The 16,526-nt window shown below is 47.7% G+C and overlaps 1 protein-coding gene across 3 annotated transcripts in view; it reads right to left on the reverse strand.

Moving 5' to 3' along the window:
* Window positions 1–16,526, reverse strand: part of MDGA2 (MAM domain containing glycosylphosphatidylinositol anchor 2) — a 682,071-nt gene that overhangs the window by 18,688 nt on the left and 646,857 nt on the right. For 2 of the 3 annotated variants that reach the window (XM_084833668.1, XM_084833657.1), the window contains exon 15: window positions 15,185–15,315. In XM_084833668.1, coding sequence (XP_084689794.1) covers window positions 15,185–15,315 — 131 coding nt within the window. Of the gene's footprint in view, window positions 1–4,332; window positions 4,569–15,184; window positions 15,316–16,526 lie in introns of those variants that run through there. The other variant, XM_084833679.1, reaches the window with a different exon arrangement.

Below are 16,526 nucleotides of genomic sequence, written 5' to 3' on the forward strand. Positions count from 1 at the left end.
TTCATAATTTTCGGAGTGGAAAAAAAAGAGGAGAATTCCGAGGGCTTGTTAAGGACAGAATGGAGCACTGGCTGCAAACCGCGGAAGTCAAGCGGCACTAAGGTACACAATTCGTACATCCCTAACTGGCAGGAACTTTGGGCTTAACAAAGTATGTTCCCTGGCCACCTTCTCTTTCTGCTCCATGGACCTGATGCAACTGGATCTTGTCAAGAATGGGCTGGATGTCACAAAGCTAAACCTGGTTCTCTGGACAAGTTATCTGTGCAGATCTGCGCTGCTTGGCCCGTGGAATTCACTGTAACAAGTGGCTCTCTCTATCCGTTCCACCTCGGCAGGATCGATACAAGCAAAGGTCAGCAGCTGCAAAGTGATTTGCCTTAATGAACTGAAATACCAGGGGGTGGGGGTGGGGGTGTAGTGTGTACAGGGAAGAAGAGAAAGCTTAAGGAAATGAACACCTCAAGTCAAATCAGCATCTGAATTCTGCTCCAAAAAAGGTGGCTTCTGCAACGTGAATTAGTTACGTCTGAGAATAGACAGAAGTGCTTTCTTCAAAGACCCCATAATTAATTTTTGGAATTCACTGACACAGGATGTCGTGATGACCTATGGCTTAGCTTGCTTTAAATGAGGATTAGACAAGTTCCTAGAGCGATAGGTCTGCCATGATGCAGCTGAATCTACAGTCAATATACCTCTCAATACCAGTTGCTGGGGGGGGGCTGTTGCCACCATGCTTCCTGGGATCCTGTGGCTGGCTACGGTGTGAAAAAAGGAACATTTGGAATGACCCAGCAGGGGTCATTTAACTATATTTGCATATTCTTCCATTGCAGTTCATTGTCAAGGCAATAGACAATGAAGCATTGTGTCCAAATAATGCAGCTCCCAGCTTCTTTTGCTCAGGTTTGCCAGGCCTAATACTCACACACTTTCAAGCCTGGGCGGGCAGGGAAGCTGGCTAACAGCCAGGTGGTTCAAAGGAAGCAGAAAAGAGCCAGCAGTGGGCTGGAAAGCAGGACCTTAGGGAAACAACTGATGGAGGGGGTCTGGATGTGGAGGAGCCAAGGAGGATGTGGGAAAGGGGCAAAACCAATGCTAGATGCTGGCATTGTTTTGCCAAAAGAAGACAGAAATAACTAAATTTTGTCCACCCGACTCCCTTTCCCAGAGCGGAGAAGGGGGTTGTTGTTGTTCAGTCGTGTCCGACTCTTCGTGACCCCATGGACCATAGCACGCCAGGCCTTCCTGTCCTGCGCTGTCTCCCGGAGCGTGCTCAAGTCCATATTCATTGCATCGGTGATGCTATCTAGCCATCTCATCCTCTGCCATCCCCTTCTCCTTTTGCCTTCAGTCTTTCCCAGCATCAGGGTCTTTTCCAGTTTTCTCTTTGCATTAGGCGGCCAAAATATTTGAGCTTCAGACCTCCCTTATTCCTCCTGCTCACTGCTGGAACAACAAGCAGGTAAGTGAATGAAAGGTGGTAGGAGGAATTCAGGGTACTGACAGAATTGGGGGAGCCATCTAATCCTGCTGCACTCTTGATGGTGCTGGGGATATGACAGGGTCCAGATGGAATCATAATTGGGCTTGGAACTGAGAAATTTCTTGATTTTGGGGTGTGGGGCATAGCTGTGCATGCTGATCCAATTATGAGTTGTGGGGGGCAGGGGGACTTGCCCATCTCTAGTCTCTTTGAGCCAACCCCCCTTCCCACCCCCTTCCCACCACTGACTTTTAAAGCAAGCCTTTTTGAGCCATGTCACATATAAGCAAGTTTGGGTCTTAATGACTGACTTACTCATGGGTGTATCAGAATTGGTAGGGTAGTTCCTCAGCAGATAAAGACCTGAAAATTACTAAAGGCGTCATTAATCCAAGGTACAACTACTTCCTAGAAAACTTGGAACATGGGCCATTTTGAAAAGCAACAGCTGAATCAGGCAATGAGAATTCTTCCTCAGTGGGTGCCATTCCAAGAGATCAGGACAAGCTACATGTTCAACAGAATGCAGGGTGTGGAAGATCCCACCTGGAACTGGGGCAGAGATGACCTGGAGTACAAACCAGGAACAGAAGGAGTTTCACGTTCACATACTTTATGTGATCCTCATATTCAGGGAGGTGAGATTAGCAGTAACAGGAAGGAACGTGAGCCTGAAAATGGGACTCGGCAACTAGTCCTCACCCTTCTAGATTGTAACAATTCTTGGGTGGAGCACCAGGGAATTTCCAGTGGCAGCCAGGCATAACACATCTATACTTGCAGAATGCAAAGATGCAATTAGATTGCAAAGCCCAGTGTAGGCTGAGACTTCTGTACAAAACACCACACTGATGGCTTTCCATAAGTGTTGAATAGTTGGAGTTAGGGATGGCGGAGAATTCTGCCACGGATTTCAGTGAGGCCAAATGCACTGGCATTTGGCCCCTCGAAATCCGTGGCAGAACGGCCCGCCCCCCTGCCCCCCCATGGATTTCCCCTGGGATGGCACTTAACTGGGGTGGATGCGGCGGATGCGGCAGCAGCAGTTCCAGTGGCGGCTCTGGCGGCTGGTCTCCTGGCTGACTGCGGCCGGGCTACTGCCGCCGCCATTGCCGTCCTTGAAGCCATGATAGGTTACGTAAGAATTTACGTAGCCTATCACAGCTAACCGCCCCCAAACCCCAGCGTATGCAAATGGCAGCAGCTACGGCGGCCGCCATTTGCGTTCCCTATTTTTCGCTGATTTATCTTACATAAATATTTACGTAAGATAAAACGGCGAAAAAAAGGGGAACGCAAATAGCGTAGTGGGCGCTATTTGCGTCCCTTTATTTTTCGCCGTTCTAGCCTATGTAAATATTTACATAGGCTAGAACGGCGAAAAATAAAGGGACGCAAATAGCGCCCACTACGCTATTTGCATTCGCCTTTTTTTAGCCGTTTTATCTTACGTAAATATTTACGTAAGATAAATCGGCGAAAAATAGGGAACGCAAATGGCGGCCGCTGTAGCTGCCGCTATTTGCGTATGCTGGGCTTTTTTGGGGGGGGGTTAGCCGTGATAGGCTACGTAAATTCTTACATAGCCTATCACGGCTGCCTGGCTGGATGCAAATGGCGGCCGCTATGGCGGCCACCATTTGCATCCGCAGCAGCCCGTCCGCGGCTGGAAATCCGGCTGCGGACTGCCCTGGCCAGCTGCTCCGCGGCCTGGCTGTGGAGCAGAGCCGGCCATCGAGGATTCTGGGGGGGAGGACCTGATCGCCTCCCCCCATCCCCCCCACTGCGAAAGATTCCACGAAAAGGTGAGTTTCGTACATCCCTAGTTGGAGTAGGAGGTGCTCTCACTTGAATTTATCCCTGCCTTTGCTGGTCATTTTGAATCAGGGATGCTATAAAGCATTCGTAATCTGCTCTTCGGATGAAAAGCCCTTGGCGGATGATATGTGGGCCAGGAAAACATAAAATAAGTCTAAGATGCACTTCAGCGTGTGAATTAACCTATAAAACTGCTTCAATTTCTGTGTCGGAGCTATCACATTTACTGCAGACAGAGATTCACTCCGATTCACTCTCCTTAAAATTAACTAGGAGGTTTACATCCCTTCCCATTTAGGCTTTTAAATGCAAAATAAAGTTTGGTAGGAGCGGGAGCTGCTAAGAAAGTAATCTAAAGTCCCAGCTAAGCTGACATTTATTTTTCTTTATTTTTTTGGTGTTTTCACGGCCCTAAATTTGCTTCGTGCTCGAAAACAGGAAAGACGGAGTGCGGTGGGGGTGGAACGGGGAGGCACACAGCACCAGGAGCAAATGGGTCCATTGAATGGGTCCATTGCTGCTATGTGAATACTGGAGCAAATACTCCTGCAGTGTCTGTCACTAAGGAAAGGTGAAGAAGCCATGTTTCGATTTCCACTTGGCAAAGAGCCATGCAAGGGCGAGAGGCATTGCGAGTGCATCCTGAATGGGGAGCGGGGGTGGCGGCGAGAGGGGGCACCTTGGAAGTGACAGCGTTCTTGGAGTATGCTGCACAGGGCACAATCCTGAGGGCTGGGCATGCTCCATCTCCATGCCCTCTCTCGCTTTTTAGGCAGTTTCCCTCTTAGCATGACACACACACACCCCTCCATGGCCCAAACTGTTTTTAGAACTTCCTGGAATTTCTCTGCTTTTTAAATTTAGGGGAGTCTAGCAAGCTGTTTGGGGATTCTGTCAGGGCTGGAGTGGTGAGGTAAACTCTCCAAAGCCATCTGCATGTGTGCAGGGACCATGTACCCCTCCCGTCCCAATCCATCTGAGCCATTTTCTCTCAAAGGTGGTTTTATTTATTTATTTATTTTCTTAATCGCCCATCTGGCTGGTCGCCCGGCCACTCTGGGCGATGTACAGCAATACAAGCAGTTTCAAAACAATAAAATTCTACATTAAAACTGTGGGGCCTTCGCTTCTCGCCGTGGTGGAGCACAGGCTGTGGATGTGCATCCCAAGTTCAGTATCTCAACTTAAAAAGGGGTCGCTGCTGGAAAAGATGGTTGAGGAGCCAGCCGTCCAGTAAAAACAAGGCTGAACTCTGCAATAACTGCAAAAGAACTTAGTTTTACACACGGATATGAAATAACAGACTAAAAGTTGCCATCCCTTGCTCAGTCTTCCCTGAGTTGTCAGGCTGGCCTTATCAAATGCTGGATAGGGGCGATGGGCAGCGCAGGCAACCTCCCATGGGATCCGCAAAGGCCCCATGCGGTTGCTGGGTCCTCTTCCCAAGCTCTGAAAAGGGGAAGGGCTGAGTGCCAACCAAATAGGAAGTGACCTGTTTCCACTTCCTACTGGACCAGAGCATAGCCCTTCCCCTTACTTAAGTGTTCATAGGACTGCAGCCACAGTTAGCGGAAGGGTGGTGGGAGGCACGGAGGGGCAGCCCGGAGAGTGCTAGACTAGTGGGAGGGGGGAGGAGTGTGTGTGTGTGTGAGAGAGAGAGAGAGTGAGATAGCGAGAGAGAGAGCTGGATGGAGTGGAGGGGGGTCCTATAGTAACAATGGCCTGAATTATAATATCTCCACATCTGAGTGGCCACATGGTCCATTTTAAGGAAAAATCTATTCTGAATTACCAGTGTTAACATTTTATACGTATACACTTACAATCTTATAAACATAACATACAGCAGTATTGATATTAACAGGAATGCTGCATGGTAACAATTTATGAAACATCTCTGCTCTTTGTTTCAGGACACCTAACTACCCGGAAGATTTCAACCAGTGAAGGGCTGTGTGACAAAGGTCTAAAGGCAGAAGAGACTGGATGGCCAGAATTGCTGGGAAAAGAGTTTTGGGGATAAAGACAGCATTCATGAAAGAGGAGATATGAAAAAAGCATGCGGAGCGATTTAGTTCATAATGACTGTAGGGAGCCCAAGTGCAAATATGCCCTTAAAAAAAAGGTAAAGGTGTCCCCAACCAGTCGTGTCTGACGCTAGGGTGTGGTGCTCATCTCCATTTCTAAGCTGAACAGCCAGCGCTGTCCGAAGACGCTTCCGTGGTCATGTGGCCGGCATGACTGTACACCGAGGTGCACGGAACACTGTTACCTTTCCCGCCGAGGCGGTACCTATTTATCTACTTGCAATTTCTTGCTTTCGAACTGCTAGGTTGGCAGAAGCTGGGACTGAAGACGGGAGCTCACTCCGTCACGCAGCACTCGGGTCTCGAACTGCTGTCCTGCCGACCTTCCGGTCTGCAGTTCAGCATCTTAACCACTAAGCCACCGTGGCCCCAATATGCCCTACAACTGCAAATAAGACAGCCAATATCATACTGCCTTTACACATTTCTGTGGTGCAGCCACACTTGGAATGATTTTATACAGTTCTGATCACAGCACCTCAAAAAGGATATTGTGGGGCTGGAAAAAGGTGCTGAAAAGGGCAATGAAAAAGATTCAGGGGCTGGAGCAACTCCCCTGTGAGGAAAGTAGGGATGTTGGAGAATTCCGCCACGGACCCCAATGAAGCCATATTCCAAGCATCTGGCCCCATTGGGGTCCGTGGAGGAACGGAGCACTCACCTCCGTGCCCCTTCAGAATCTGTCCAGGCCGGCTCCGCTCTGCGGTGATCCTGCGGAGCTGGCCGCTGGCTCCGCAGTGCTGGTGATACAGCTGGCCGTCATTGCCGTGCCGTATCATTGTGTTAAGTCTGGATGCAAATGGCATCCACTATGTCATTTGTGTCCCTGTTTTCACACGATAGGCTATGCAAATTATATTTATGTAGATATATGCGTAGCCTATCATGTGAAAACACAGGTATGCAAATGGCGTCATGGACGCCATTTGTGTCTGGACTTAGCACAGCAAGATGGCACGGCAATGGCGGCTGGCCGTATCACCAGTGCTGCGGAGCTGGCGGCTGGCTCCACAGGATCACCATGTGGAGAAGCCAGCCTGGACAGATTCTGGAGGGGCGCGGAGGTCAGTGCTCCGTTCCGCCACGGACCCAATGGGGCTGGATTCTTGGACTCCGGCCTCATTGGGGTCCGTGGCAGAATTCTCCAACATCCTTAGTCACACTCTAAAGGCAGGGTGCTGACCGTCCCTAAACTGTCCCCCAACTTAAATAACCTGGATGGCCCCGGCAACAGACCCCCTGGGTTGAAACTGCTGCTGCTGAATGCCAGGTCAGTGAATGGTAAAACAACTGCTATCCAGGACTTGATCCTGGATGAGCACACTGACCTGGCCTGTATTACAGAGACCTGGTTGGATGAAGCTGAGGGTTAACCTCTCTCAGCTCTGCCCTCCAGGGTTCTCTGTCCAGCAGCAGGCAAGACCTGGGGGATGGGGAGGTGGAGCGGCAGTGATCTATCGCGATTCGATCCCCCTGACCAGGTGCCCTATCTCACAGTCTGCCTGGTTCGAGTGTGTGTATTTGAAGGTGGGTGCCCGGGACAGAATAGGGATTCTGTTGGTGTACCGTCCACCCCGCTGCTCAACAGACTCCCTTCCTGAGACAGCTGGGGTAGTCTCGGGGCTGGTGTTGGAGACCACTTGGCTTGTTGTGCTGGGAGATTTCAACATCCATGCGGAGGCTGCCCTGTCGGGAGCGGCTCAGGACTTCATGTCCGCCATGACAATCGTGGGCCTGTCCCAGAAGGTATCTGGCCCCACCCATGCTGCTGGACCTCGTTTTCTGTGCTGGGTGGGGTGATAGTGATCTGAGCCTGGAGGAACTCTCCACAGTTCTGTTGCCATGGACAGATCACTACCTGGGGGGTTTAAACTTGCTGGCACTCGGAACCGCTGCAGGGGTGGAGAGCAGATAAAGATGGTCCACCCCAGGAGGCTGATGGATCCAAATGGTTTCCTGAGGGCTCTTGGGGATTTTCCTGTTTCCTCAGCAGGTGATTCTATTGAAGCCCAGGCCAGTCTCTGGAATGGAGAAATGACCAGGGCCGTGGACACAATCGCTCCTGAGCGTCCTCTCTCACGAAGTGGAGCCACACCAGCACCGTGGTTTTCTAGGGAGTTGGCAGTGATGAAACGAGTGAGAAGACGACTAGAGTAATGTTGGCAGAAAACTCAGAGTGAATCCGATCAAACACAGACTAGAGCCTATTTGAAGGCCTCCTCTGTGGCAATACAGGCAGCAAAGAATTTTTTTTTTCTGCCACCATTGCATCTGCAAAGAGCTGTCCAGTGGAGCTGTTTTGAGTGATCGGGGAGGTCTTTCATACACTAGCCCACAAGAGGATAATTTAAACCTCTTGACAGCCTGCTGTGAACAATTTGCTCAGCACTTTGCAGACAAAATCACTTGGATCTGCTCTGACTTGGACACTATAGTTGATACAGACTCAGTGGATGTAACTGTGGCCCCTGCTTGTCCAGTGTTGTTGGATACTTTTCAATTTGTACAGCCTGAGGATGTGGACAGGACCTGGAAGAGGTGAGAGCCACCACGTGTGTTCTAGATCCTTGCACTTCCTGGCTCATAAAAGCAGCCAGAGGTGGATTGGCCAAGAGGGTAAGTGGAGTGATTAATACCTCCCTTGGTCAAGGCAGAGTTGAAGGAGGCGGTGGTGAGACATCTGTTAAAAAAGCCCTCCCTGTACCCCACCCTATTGGGTAATTATCGGCCAGTCTCCGATATTCCATTTCTGGGCAAGATATTGGAGCGCGTGGTGGCCTCCCATCCCCAGGGAGTCCTGGATGAGACAGATTATCTAGACCCATTTCAATCTGGCTTCAGACCCAGTTATGGGACAGAAACAGCTTTGGTCACCTTGGTGGATGACCTCTGCTGGGAACTAGACAGGGGGAGCTTGTCCCTGTTGGTTCTGCTGGACCTCTCAGCAGCTTTTGATACCATTAACCATGGTATTCTTCTGGGCCACCTTGCTGGGATGGGACTTGGAGGCACTGTTTTATAGTGGCTCCATTCCTTCTTGGAGGGGTGGACCCAGAAGGTGGTGCTAGGGGACTCCTGTTCGACTCCCTGGCCATTGGCCTGTGGAGTTCCTCAGGATTCTGTTTTGACCCCTATGCTATTGAACATATACATAAAACCACTGGGAGAGGTTGTCCGGAGTTTGGGGGTTCAGTGTCACCAGTATGCTGATGACACCCAACTCTACTTTTCCTTTCCATCTAATTCCAAGGAAGATGTTGGGGTGCTGAACTGGTGTCTGTCGGCAGTAATGGACTGGATGAGGGCAAACAAACTGAAGCTTAATCCAGACAAGACAAAGATGCTCCTGGTCAGTCGAGAGGTAAATCAGGGAATAGGGATCCAGGTTGTGCTGGATGGGGTTAGGCTCCGCCTGAAGACACAGGTTCGCAGCTTGGGTGTACTTCTGGATTCAGCCCTGAGCCTGGATGTCCAGGTTTCGGCGGTGCCCAGGAATGCATTTGCACAGCTAAAGCGAGTGCACCAGCTGCGCCCGTACCTTGAGATGTCTGACTTGGCCACAGTGGCACATGCCTTAGTTACATCCTGCTTGGGTTACTGTAGCGCGCTCTGCGTGGGGCTGCCTCTGAAGAGTGTTTGGAAACTTCAGCTGGTTCAAAGAGCTGCTGCCAGACTGCTGAGTGGGGCTGGCTACAGGGAGCACACCACTCCCCTGCTAAAACAGGTCCACTGGCTCCCAGTCTGTTTCCGGGCACAATTCAAAGTGCTGGTCATATCCTATAAAGCCCTATACGGCTCGGGTCCAGGTCATCTGAAAGACTGTATTCTCCCCTACGAGCCTGCTCGTGCCCTGATATCTTCAGGGGAGGCCCTTCTTGCCGTCCCACCACCATCACAGGCATGTTTGGTGGGAACGCAGGAGAGGGCCTTCTTGGTGGCTGCCCCAAGGTTCTGGAAGTCCCTTCCCAGGGAGGTGAGATTGATAAGTTTTCACAGGCATGTAAAAACTTTTTTGTTCTAGCAGGCCTTTGGGAAAGCTTGTCTGGACCTGTGAGGATATGATGGATGGATACTCTATTTCTTGTTGTCGCTTAACTTTTTGATATTTTATACAATTTTAATATTATTGATGATTTAATTATATTTTTAACTTTTGTATATTTCTATTTATTTATTTATTTATTGCATTTATACCCCGCCTTTCTCCCTCTCGCAAGGAACTCAAGGCGGCTTACATTATCCTCCTCCTCACCGTTGTATCCTCACAACAACAACCCTGTGAGGTAGGTTGGGCTGAGAGTCTGTGACTGGCCCAAAGTCACCCAGTGAGCTTCCATGGCCAAGTGGGGACTAGAACCCGGATCTCCCGGCTCCCAGTCCGTCACCCTCACCACTACACTACACACTGTACAAGTTTTAATGTTGTAAAGCTGCCTTGAGCCCCAGTATTGGGAAAAAGGTGGGATATAAATAAATATCATCATCATCATATTTAAAAAATAAATGCATATTCACCCCTCCTTCTGGCCAAGTATTATTCAAGATTGCAAGTGCTACCTTGGGGATTTTTATGCCATATTCTTTTACATAAAACCTGTCATTCTTTAAGCTTTGATTCCTAAAACTTTACTGGTATATTAATCAGTAAAAATAAAACCTTTGGAAGCACTTTCCTTCCTTCCCATCTTGGACAGGTTTAGCTTGGATCACCGATCCATATCCTCTGCTACCTGTTGGTACATTTTCCTATGATTCAGCTCTATTATTGAATCTACATTCCCCAGTAACCATATGCCCAGATCCTTAATCCCTCGTGTGTTACATTGCATATTATATTGTGTTGCAATTCTGTCACTACTTTGGCTTGCCATATTAAATCCCATCCATACCAATTCAATCAAATTAACACTATGCCCTGAAATGGCTGTGAGTTTTTCTGTCATGTGAATTATCCTGGGTATAGATACCTCAGGATCCATACAGGTCAAGATCACATCATCTGCATTCATTAAACTTTCAGAAGGCTTCGGATTGACTAGACAGGCTTTTGATCTGATCTAGCATCACTCACTTATGTTCTTATGCTCTTATTAGTATTGTTCTTATTAGAATGCAGGAAAAAGAGGAAGTACAAGTGTCTTGCATTTCTTGTGAAATCCAAGAAAAGCAGGGCCCACCCATTTGATAAATTAATGGATCAATTTTGTTTGTTAGCCATCAACTGATGACAGTATTCCAGCTGAGCTATTTAAAATCCTAAAAGATGATGCTGTTGAAGTGCTGCACTCAATATGCCAACAAATTTGGAACACTCAACAGTGGCCACAAGACTGGAAAAGGTCAGTTTACATTCCAATTCCAAAGAAGGGCAACGCCAAAGAGTGTTCAAACTACCGTACAATTGCGCTCATTTCACATGCCAGCAAGGTTATGCTCAAAATTCTACAAGCTAGGCTTCAGCAGTATGCGAACCGAGAACTACCGGAAGTACAAGCTGGGTTTCGAAGAGGCAGAGGAACTAGAGATCAAATTGCCAACATTCGCTGGATCATGGAGAAAGCAAGAGAATTCCAGAAAAGCGTCTATTTCTGCTTCATTGACTACGCTAAAGCCTTTGACTGTGTGGATCACAACAAACTGTGGTAAATTCTTAAAGAGATGGGAGTACCAGACCACCTTACCTGTCTCCTGAGAAACCTGTACGAGGGTCAAGAAGCAACAGTAAGAACCGGACATGGAACAACTGATTGGTTCAAAATTGGGAAAGGAGTACGTCAAGGCTGTATATTGTCACTCTGCTTATTTAACTTATATGCAGAGTACATCATGAGAAACCCATGCCGGGTTGGATGAATCACAGGTTGGAATTAAGATTGTCAGGAGAATCATCAACAACCTCAGATACGCAGATGATACCACCCTAATGGCAGAAAACGAAGAGGATCTAAAGAGCCTCTTGTTGAGGGCGGAAGTGGAGAGTGCAAAAGCTGGTTTGAAACTCAACATTAAAAAAAACAAAGATCATGGCATCTGGCCCCATCACTTCCTGGCATGTAGAAGGGGAAGAAATGGAAGCAGTGATAGATTTGACTTTCTTGGGCTCCAAGATCACCGCAGACGGTGACTGTAGCCGTGAAATTAAAAGACGCTTGCTCCTTGGGAGGAAAGCTATGGCAAACCTAGACAGCATAGTAAGAAGCAGAGACATCACCTTGCCGACAAAGGTCCGTCTAATCAAAGCTATGGTTTTCCCAGTAGTAACGTATGGCTGTGAGAGCTGGACTATAAGGAAGGCTGAGCACCGGAGAATTGATGCTTATGCTTTCGAACTGTGGTGCTGGAGAAGACTCTTATGAGTTCCCTGGACTGCAAGGAGGTCAAATCAATCAATCCTAAAGGAAATCAACCCTGAGTGCTCATTGGAAGGACAGATACTGAAGCTGAAGCTCAAATATTTTGGCCACCTAATGCAAAGAGAAAACTCCCTGGAAAAGACCCTGATGCTGGGAAAGACTGAAGGAAAAAGGAGAAGGGGATGGCAGAGGATGAGATGGCTAGATAGCATCACCGATGCAATGAAGATGAATTTGAGCACACTCCGGGAGAGAGCGGAGGACAGGAAGGCCTGGCGTGCTATGGTCCATGGGGTCATGAAGAGTCGGACACGACTTAACGACTGAACAACAACAAAGATAGGGTAGCCAGATGCAAAAGAGGATGGCAGGTTCCTGCACCTTTAGTAGTTGTGCAGAAGAGACAATTTCAGCAGGTGTTGTTTCCATGATAAGAACCTGGCTATCCTAGGTGGAGACAAGGATGGGTATGTTAAGCCACCTGACCTGTTTCAGGAAATATCTGTCAATAATCTGCATATTCTCCAAGATATCTTAAAGCCCTTTTAGATTCATATGCAACAAATTGCTTTACTTAGCAATTTGAAGTTCAATATTGATGCTTAATCAGCAATTTAAGTGTATGAAACAAGATGTTTTGATCAGCTACCCAGAATAAGAAACTAACATGTTATAATGGAACTGCCTGAACACCGTCAACATTGCATCTCAGCCACTGTCTGCTGGCTTAGAAGACACATTCGTAGAAAATATTCTGCAACAATGGAGCTTTTTCACTGTCGAATTATTTTTTTTTTCTGGTATAACACTGTGGATGTATTTATTATAAGTTACAATTCTTGCCTGGAACCTATCCTCTTTCTATTCCTGTCTGTTGATTTGAGGTTTCCTTTTCAAACAACAAACAAAAACACCAAAAACAACTTTGTTGGCAGTGCACATGGTCCCAGGAGTTCTACAAACAGATGGTTGTGCATGCTTATGGATAACAAATAATATTTTTTTTAAAATAAGGAACTTATTTGCTTGAGTAAAATCAATGATAGGTGGTCACAAAAGGACCAAATGACAAAAGGACCCAAAGGTGAAAAGCAGGTAGGCAGGGAGAGAGAGGGGAAACAGATAATCTCATTCACGCCTTTCAACAGAAGCAAGCAACCATTTTCTGTGGTTAGCTGTGAAAGTGATAGGTGCCGGCACTGAGATACAAGAGAACATCACTTCTAGATACTGTTGGTTTTGTTTCTCACCCTTCTTCCTTTAGCCATGCCCACTAAGCACTCTAGCTGAAGGATTACTCCACATATTCCAGGACTGAGTCCCGGAATTCAAAATGCATGAAAGCTGGTGAACTCCAGTTGAAAAGAAATCCTGCACACCTGTCTCATTTCTGCATGTGGATAAGAAAAATGCTAGGACAATGCAAGCTCTGCTGAGCCAACTGAGAAAAAAAAATGGATCCAGGGGATTTTTGACCAAGGGACAAGTGCCCCCAGTGGGATGCTGAAATGACCCCTGTGCATCCCAGTTGCCATAAGAACATAAGAAGAGCCATGTTGGACCAGACCAAGCAGGACATGAGTGCAGAAGCACCATTCCAGTTGTGTTCCCCAGCAACGGGCACACAGTGGCATTAGGGATGGGCGGATCATCTGCGCCCGCCCTGTGCAGCACTTGCTGAACACCCGACACTCACCCGGCCCAGGCGGCTGGCCTGGGGCAAGCTGCTGGGCAGTTCACGGGGTGCTTGGAAGCAGCACACAGGCACCTGCTCCTGCACTGAGCACCGTTTGCCACTCCAGGGGCTGCTCATCCTTTTCTGTAGGTATCCCATCTACGCAAACGGGGGCCTTAAAGGGGCAACGTCCGCAACGTTACGAGCATTTATGTGACTCCGAGTGTTTGTGCAGGCAATTAGCTGCTCCCCATGGTAAGGGAGGGCTGTAGAAATACTTTGTTTGCCAAAAAACTAAACCAAAGAAGCAACAGCACACACACATTGTCCCCATCTCCAACCTGAGATGTGCCACAGAGTAGTGCCTCTGATAAATGCTGTTGTAAGGAACTCTGCAGAATCAGGAATTCCTGTGGAGAAAACCCTGTAGAGCAATTTGTTAACGCAAGCACCAATATTGTTTCTATTCCCTTTTTGAGAAGAAAACACTTATATTTTTCTTTCCCACTAACTGTCCAATGAGAAATATCACTGACTGGAAACAAGTAATAAATTCCATTTAAACTGCTCTCTAGAAAACAATGTGTGGAGGATACAGGAAGCAGATGATTTCACAGAAGTAGGTTGCTTATTCACCAGGTTTTGGGTTTGCACCAGGAAGTCCTACTCCTTTAGGCTGGGGGATTCAGGGCCACTTGCAACAGAAATGAGAATGGGAGAATGAGGCAAAGTGAAAGGGTCTGTGAAACTCTGGGACAGTTCTGTGAAAGAGTTGGGACACCGCTGATGTGCCTTTCCTGGCTTTACTGTTTGACGCGCAGGTGGTGACGGTGACCATACTGTGGGAGGTTTTTCCCCCCCCAAATAGGACTGATTAGCTGGCTATGATCCAACTTTCCAGTCAGGGCCTGTATTCCATCATCCATACACATAGTGGGGAGTAATGGCAGAGAAGAATAGAGAAATTACTTATTAAGGCCTGACATGCTTAAGTCAAGAACAACTGAACCAGATTTTGGGCAAGGTACCAGAACAAACCCTCCAAACAGAGAGGCTTTTGTAGGCCTACCCATCTTGGATGGTCCAACATCCAACCCGAGTGGGGACAGTCCAAGGCATGAGAGAACCTAACTGCTAGGAAGACAATCGATGCTGCAGTTCTGAGAGCCCCCGTCCTGAGGCAAGCACACACAGAGCTGAAAGTTCCCCGCTCTAGGCTCAGCAGGTCTTGACACAGAGCCAATGCAAAGTGCTAGCACTTAACGTTTAGAAATCTTACATGTTCTGGGTCACCCATACCTAAGAGCATTTGTTTTCTGGTACACTCCTCCCAGCCACATTCAAGCTGAAGCCTTGCTGGGCAACCCATCTTTCGTATGTGGGCATTGAGCAGGGCTTTTATGGTGGTGGCTCCCATCCTTTGGCATTCTTTACAGAGAGAAGCTCCCCTGGCCTCTATATATTTAAAGGAGCTAAGGTGGTTTATGTATTTTCTTGCTGCTATGATCTTTGCTGAAGGTGGAGTGGGTGTTGTTGTTGTTGTTTTTGGAGAAGCAGTAAGAAATAATTATTATTTTACTGCATTTTGTATGATTTCTGTTGAGGCTCACTGCATTTTACAGATCTTATAGAATCACTTATACAGAGAATATGAACAATGGATTTTATAAAGAAACAAACCAAATATGGGTGGTGGAGAGGATATGGCCACCACCAACGTTTTCCTATTATGCTCCTCTAAGGCTGAACAATACGTTCTTACCTGAAATGAAGTGTTTGGATGTATATTAACACGGGCCTGGAACCAATGTTGTCCTTTGTTACCACTTGAAGACCAGAAGGGGCTTTCTATTGAAGTCTGGCTTTTTAACCGCAGGTAAACATTTAATGTTCCTTTAAAAACAGAAACAAAAAAACAAAAAAACAAGAAACAAAGCAAACAATAACCAGAAGAGTAATCACATCAACAATGTAATCAATGTAAGTAATCAAAAACAATGTAAACAATGTAAGTAATCGCATTAACAATGAGATGGAAATGTCCCCCTGCCCCCTGCCCCATGTTCCAGCCAGGGCAGGAGAGTCCTCGCGGATTAAGCAGACTTGCCTCTCTTCCACGCCCCGTTGGTTGCCCTAAACAACTCTGTTGCAAGCTAGTTAAGGCAATGGCTCTCAAGTGCCATATTGATTACTGCACCCCTCCCCCTACAATTCAGCTCTAACTAGGGACATAAGAAGAGCTGTGCTGATCCAGCCAAAGGCCTGTCAGGTCCAGTATTGTGTTCCTACAGTGGCCAACCAGTTGGGAAGCCCACAAGTCGGGCATGAGTGCAATAACACCCTCCCAGTCATGTTCCCCAGCAACTGGCCCATGTAGTCATGCTGCCTCTGGCACTGAAGGTGATCTACAACCATCCTGACCAGTAGCCACTGAAAGCTTTATCCTCCATGCACTTCTTTAATCTCCCTTTCAAAGCTGCCCATATTGGCTGAAGAGTCTCCACCCAGTACCCATTGTTCTGGACCATTGTGCATGTCTGCAAGTAACTCATATCCACTCCAGGGGGAAGTCCCCATATTGTCAAATGCATGTAGCCGTTCTCCCCTGTCAAAGGCCGGATACAATATGCCTTGGGAGAAAGGACTTCTTACAAGCAACCCAGGCCTTCTTCACTTGGCTGAGAATACTCTTCGGTGATTTTTTCTCTTTTAAATCCTTCAAGTAAAGTTGTTCCATTTCACAAACTGCAGAAGAGCTTTATCCCTTCCTATATATGGGCACGTTCTGCTAAGCTCTGAGCTACATTGCCAGGGCTGGCTCCTTGCAGATGCTTTCTCACTTGCGTTTTCTCATGTAGCCCACCATGGTCTTTAGAGGGATGGCACGCACCTTCTTGAACGTACCATTTGCACCCCGGGGTCGTGTGATAAGGACTGTGTCGACATCCTCAGCAGCCGCTTTGCGATGACGGCTCTCATTTCACTTAGGTTACCACGTAGGTTTTCTGAGAGACCAAGATTTCCCACGGTCTTCCCCACCTACCACTTCCTTAAGTACCTTTGATCCTTACTACCCCGTGGACTGAAGGTTTTGTCTCCTCGAG

This window comes from Heloderma suspectum, chromosome 1, assembly GCF_057233095.1.
Source record: "Heloderma suspectum isolate Gila_16-S chromosome 1, 16-S_ref, whole genome shotgun sequence".
Classification (NCBI taxonomy): domain Eukaryota; kingdom Metazoa; phylum Chordata; class Lepidosauria; order Squamata; family Helodermatidae; genus Heloderma; species Heloderma suspectum.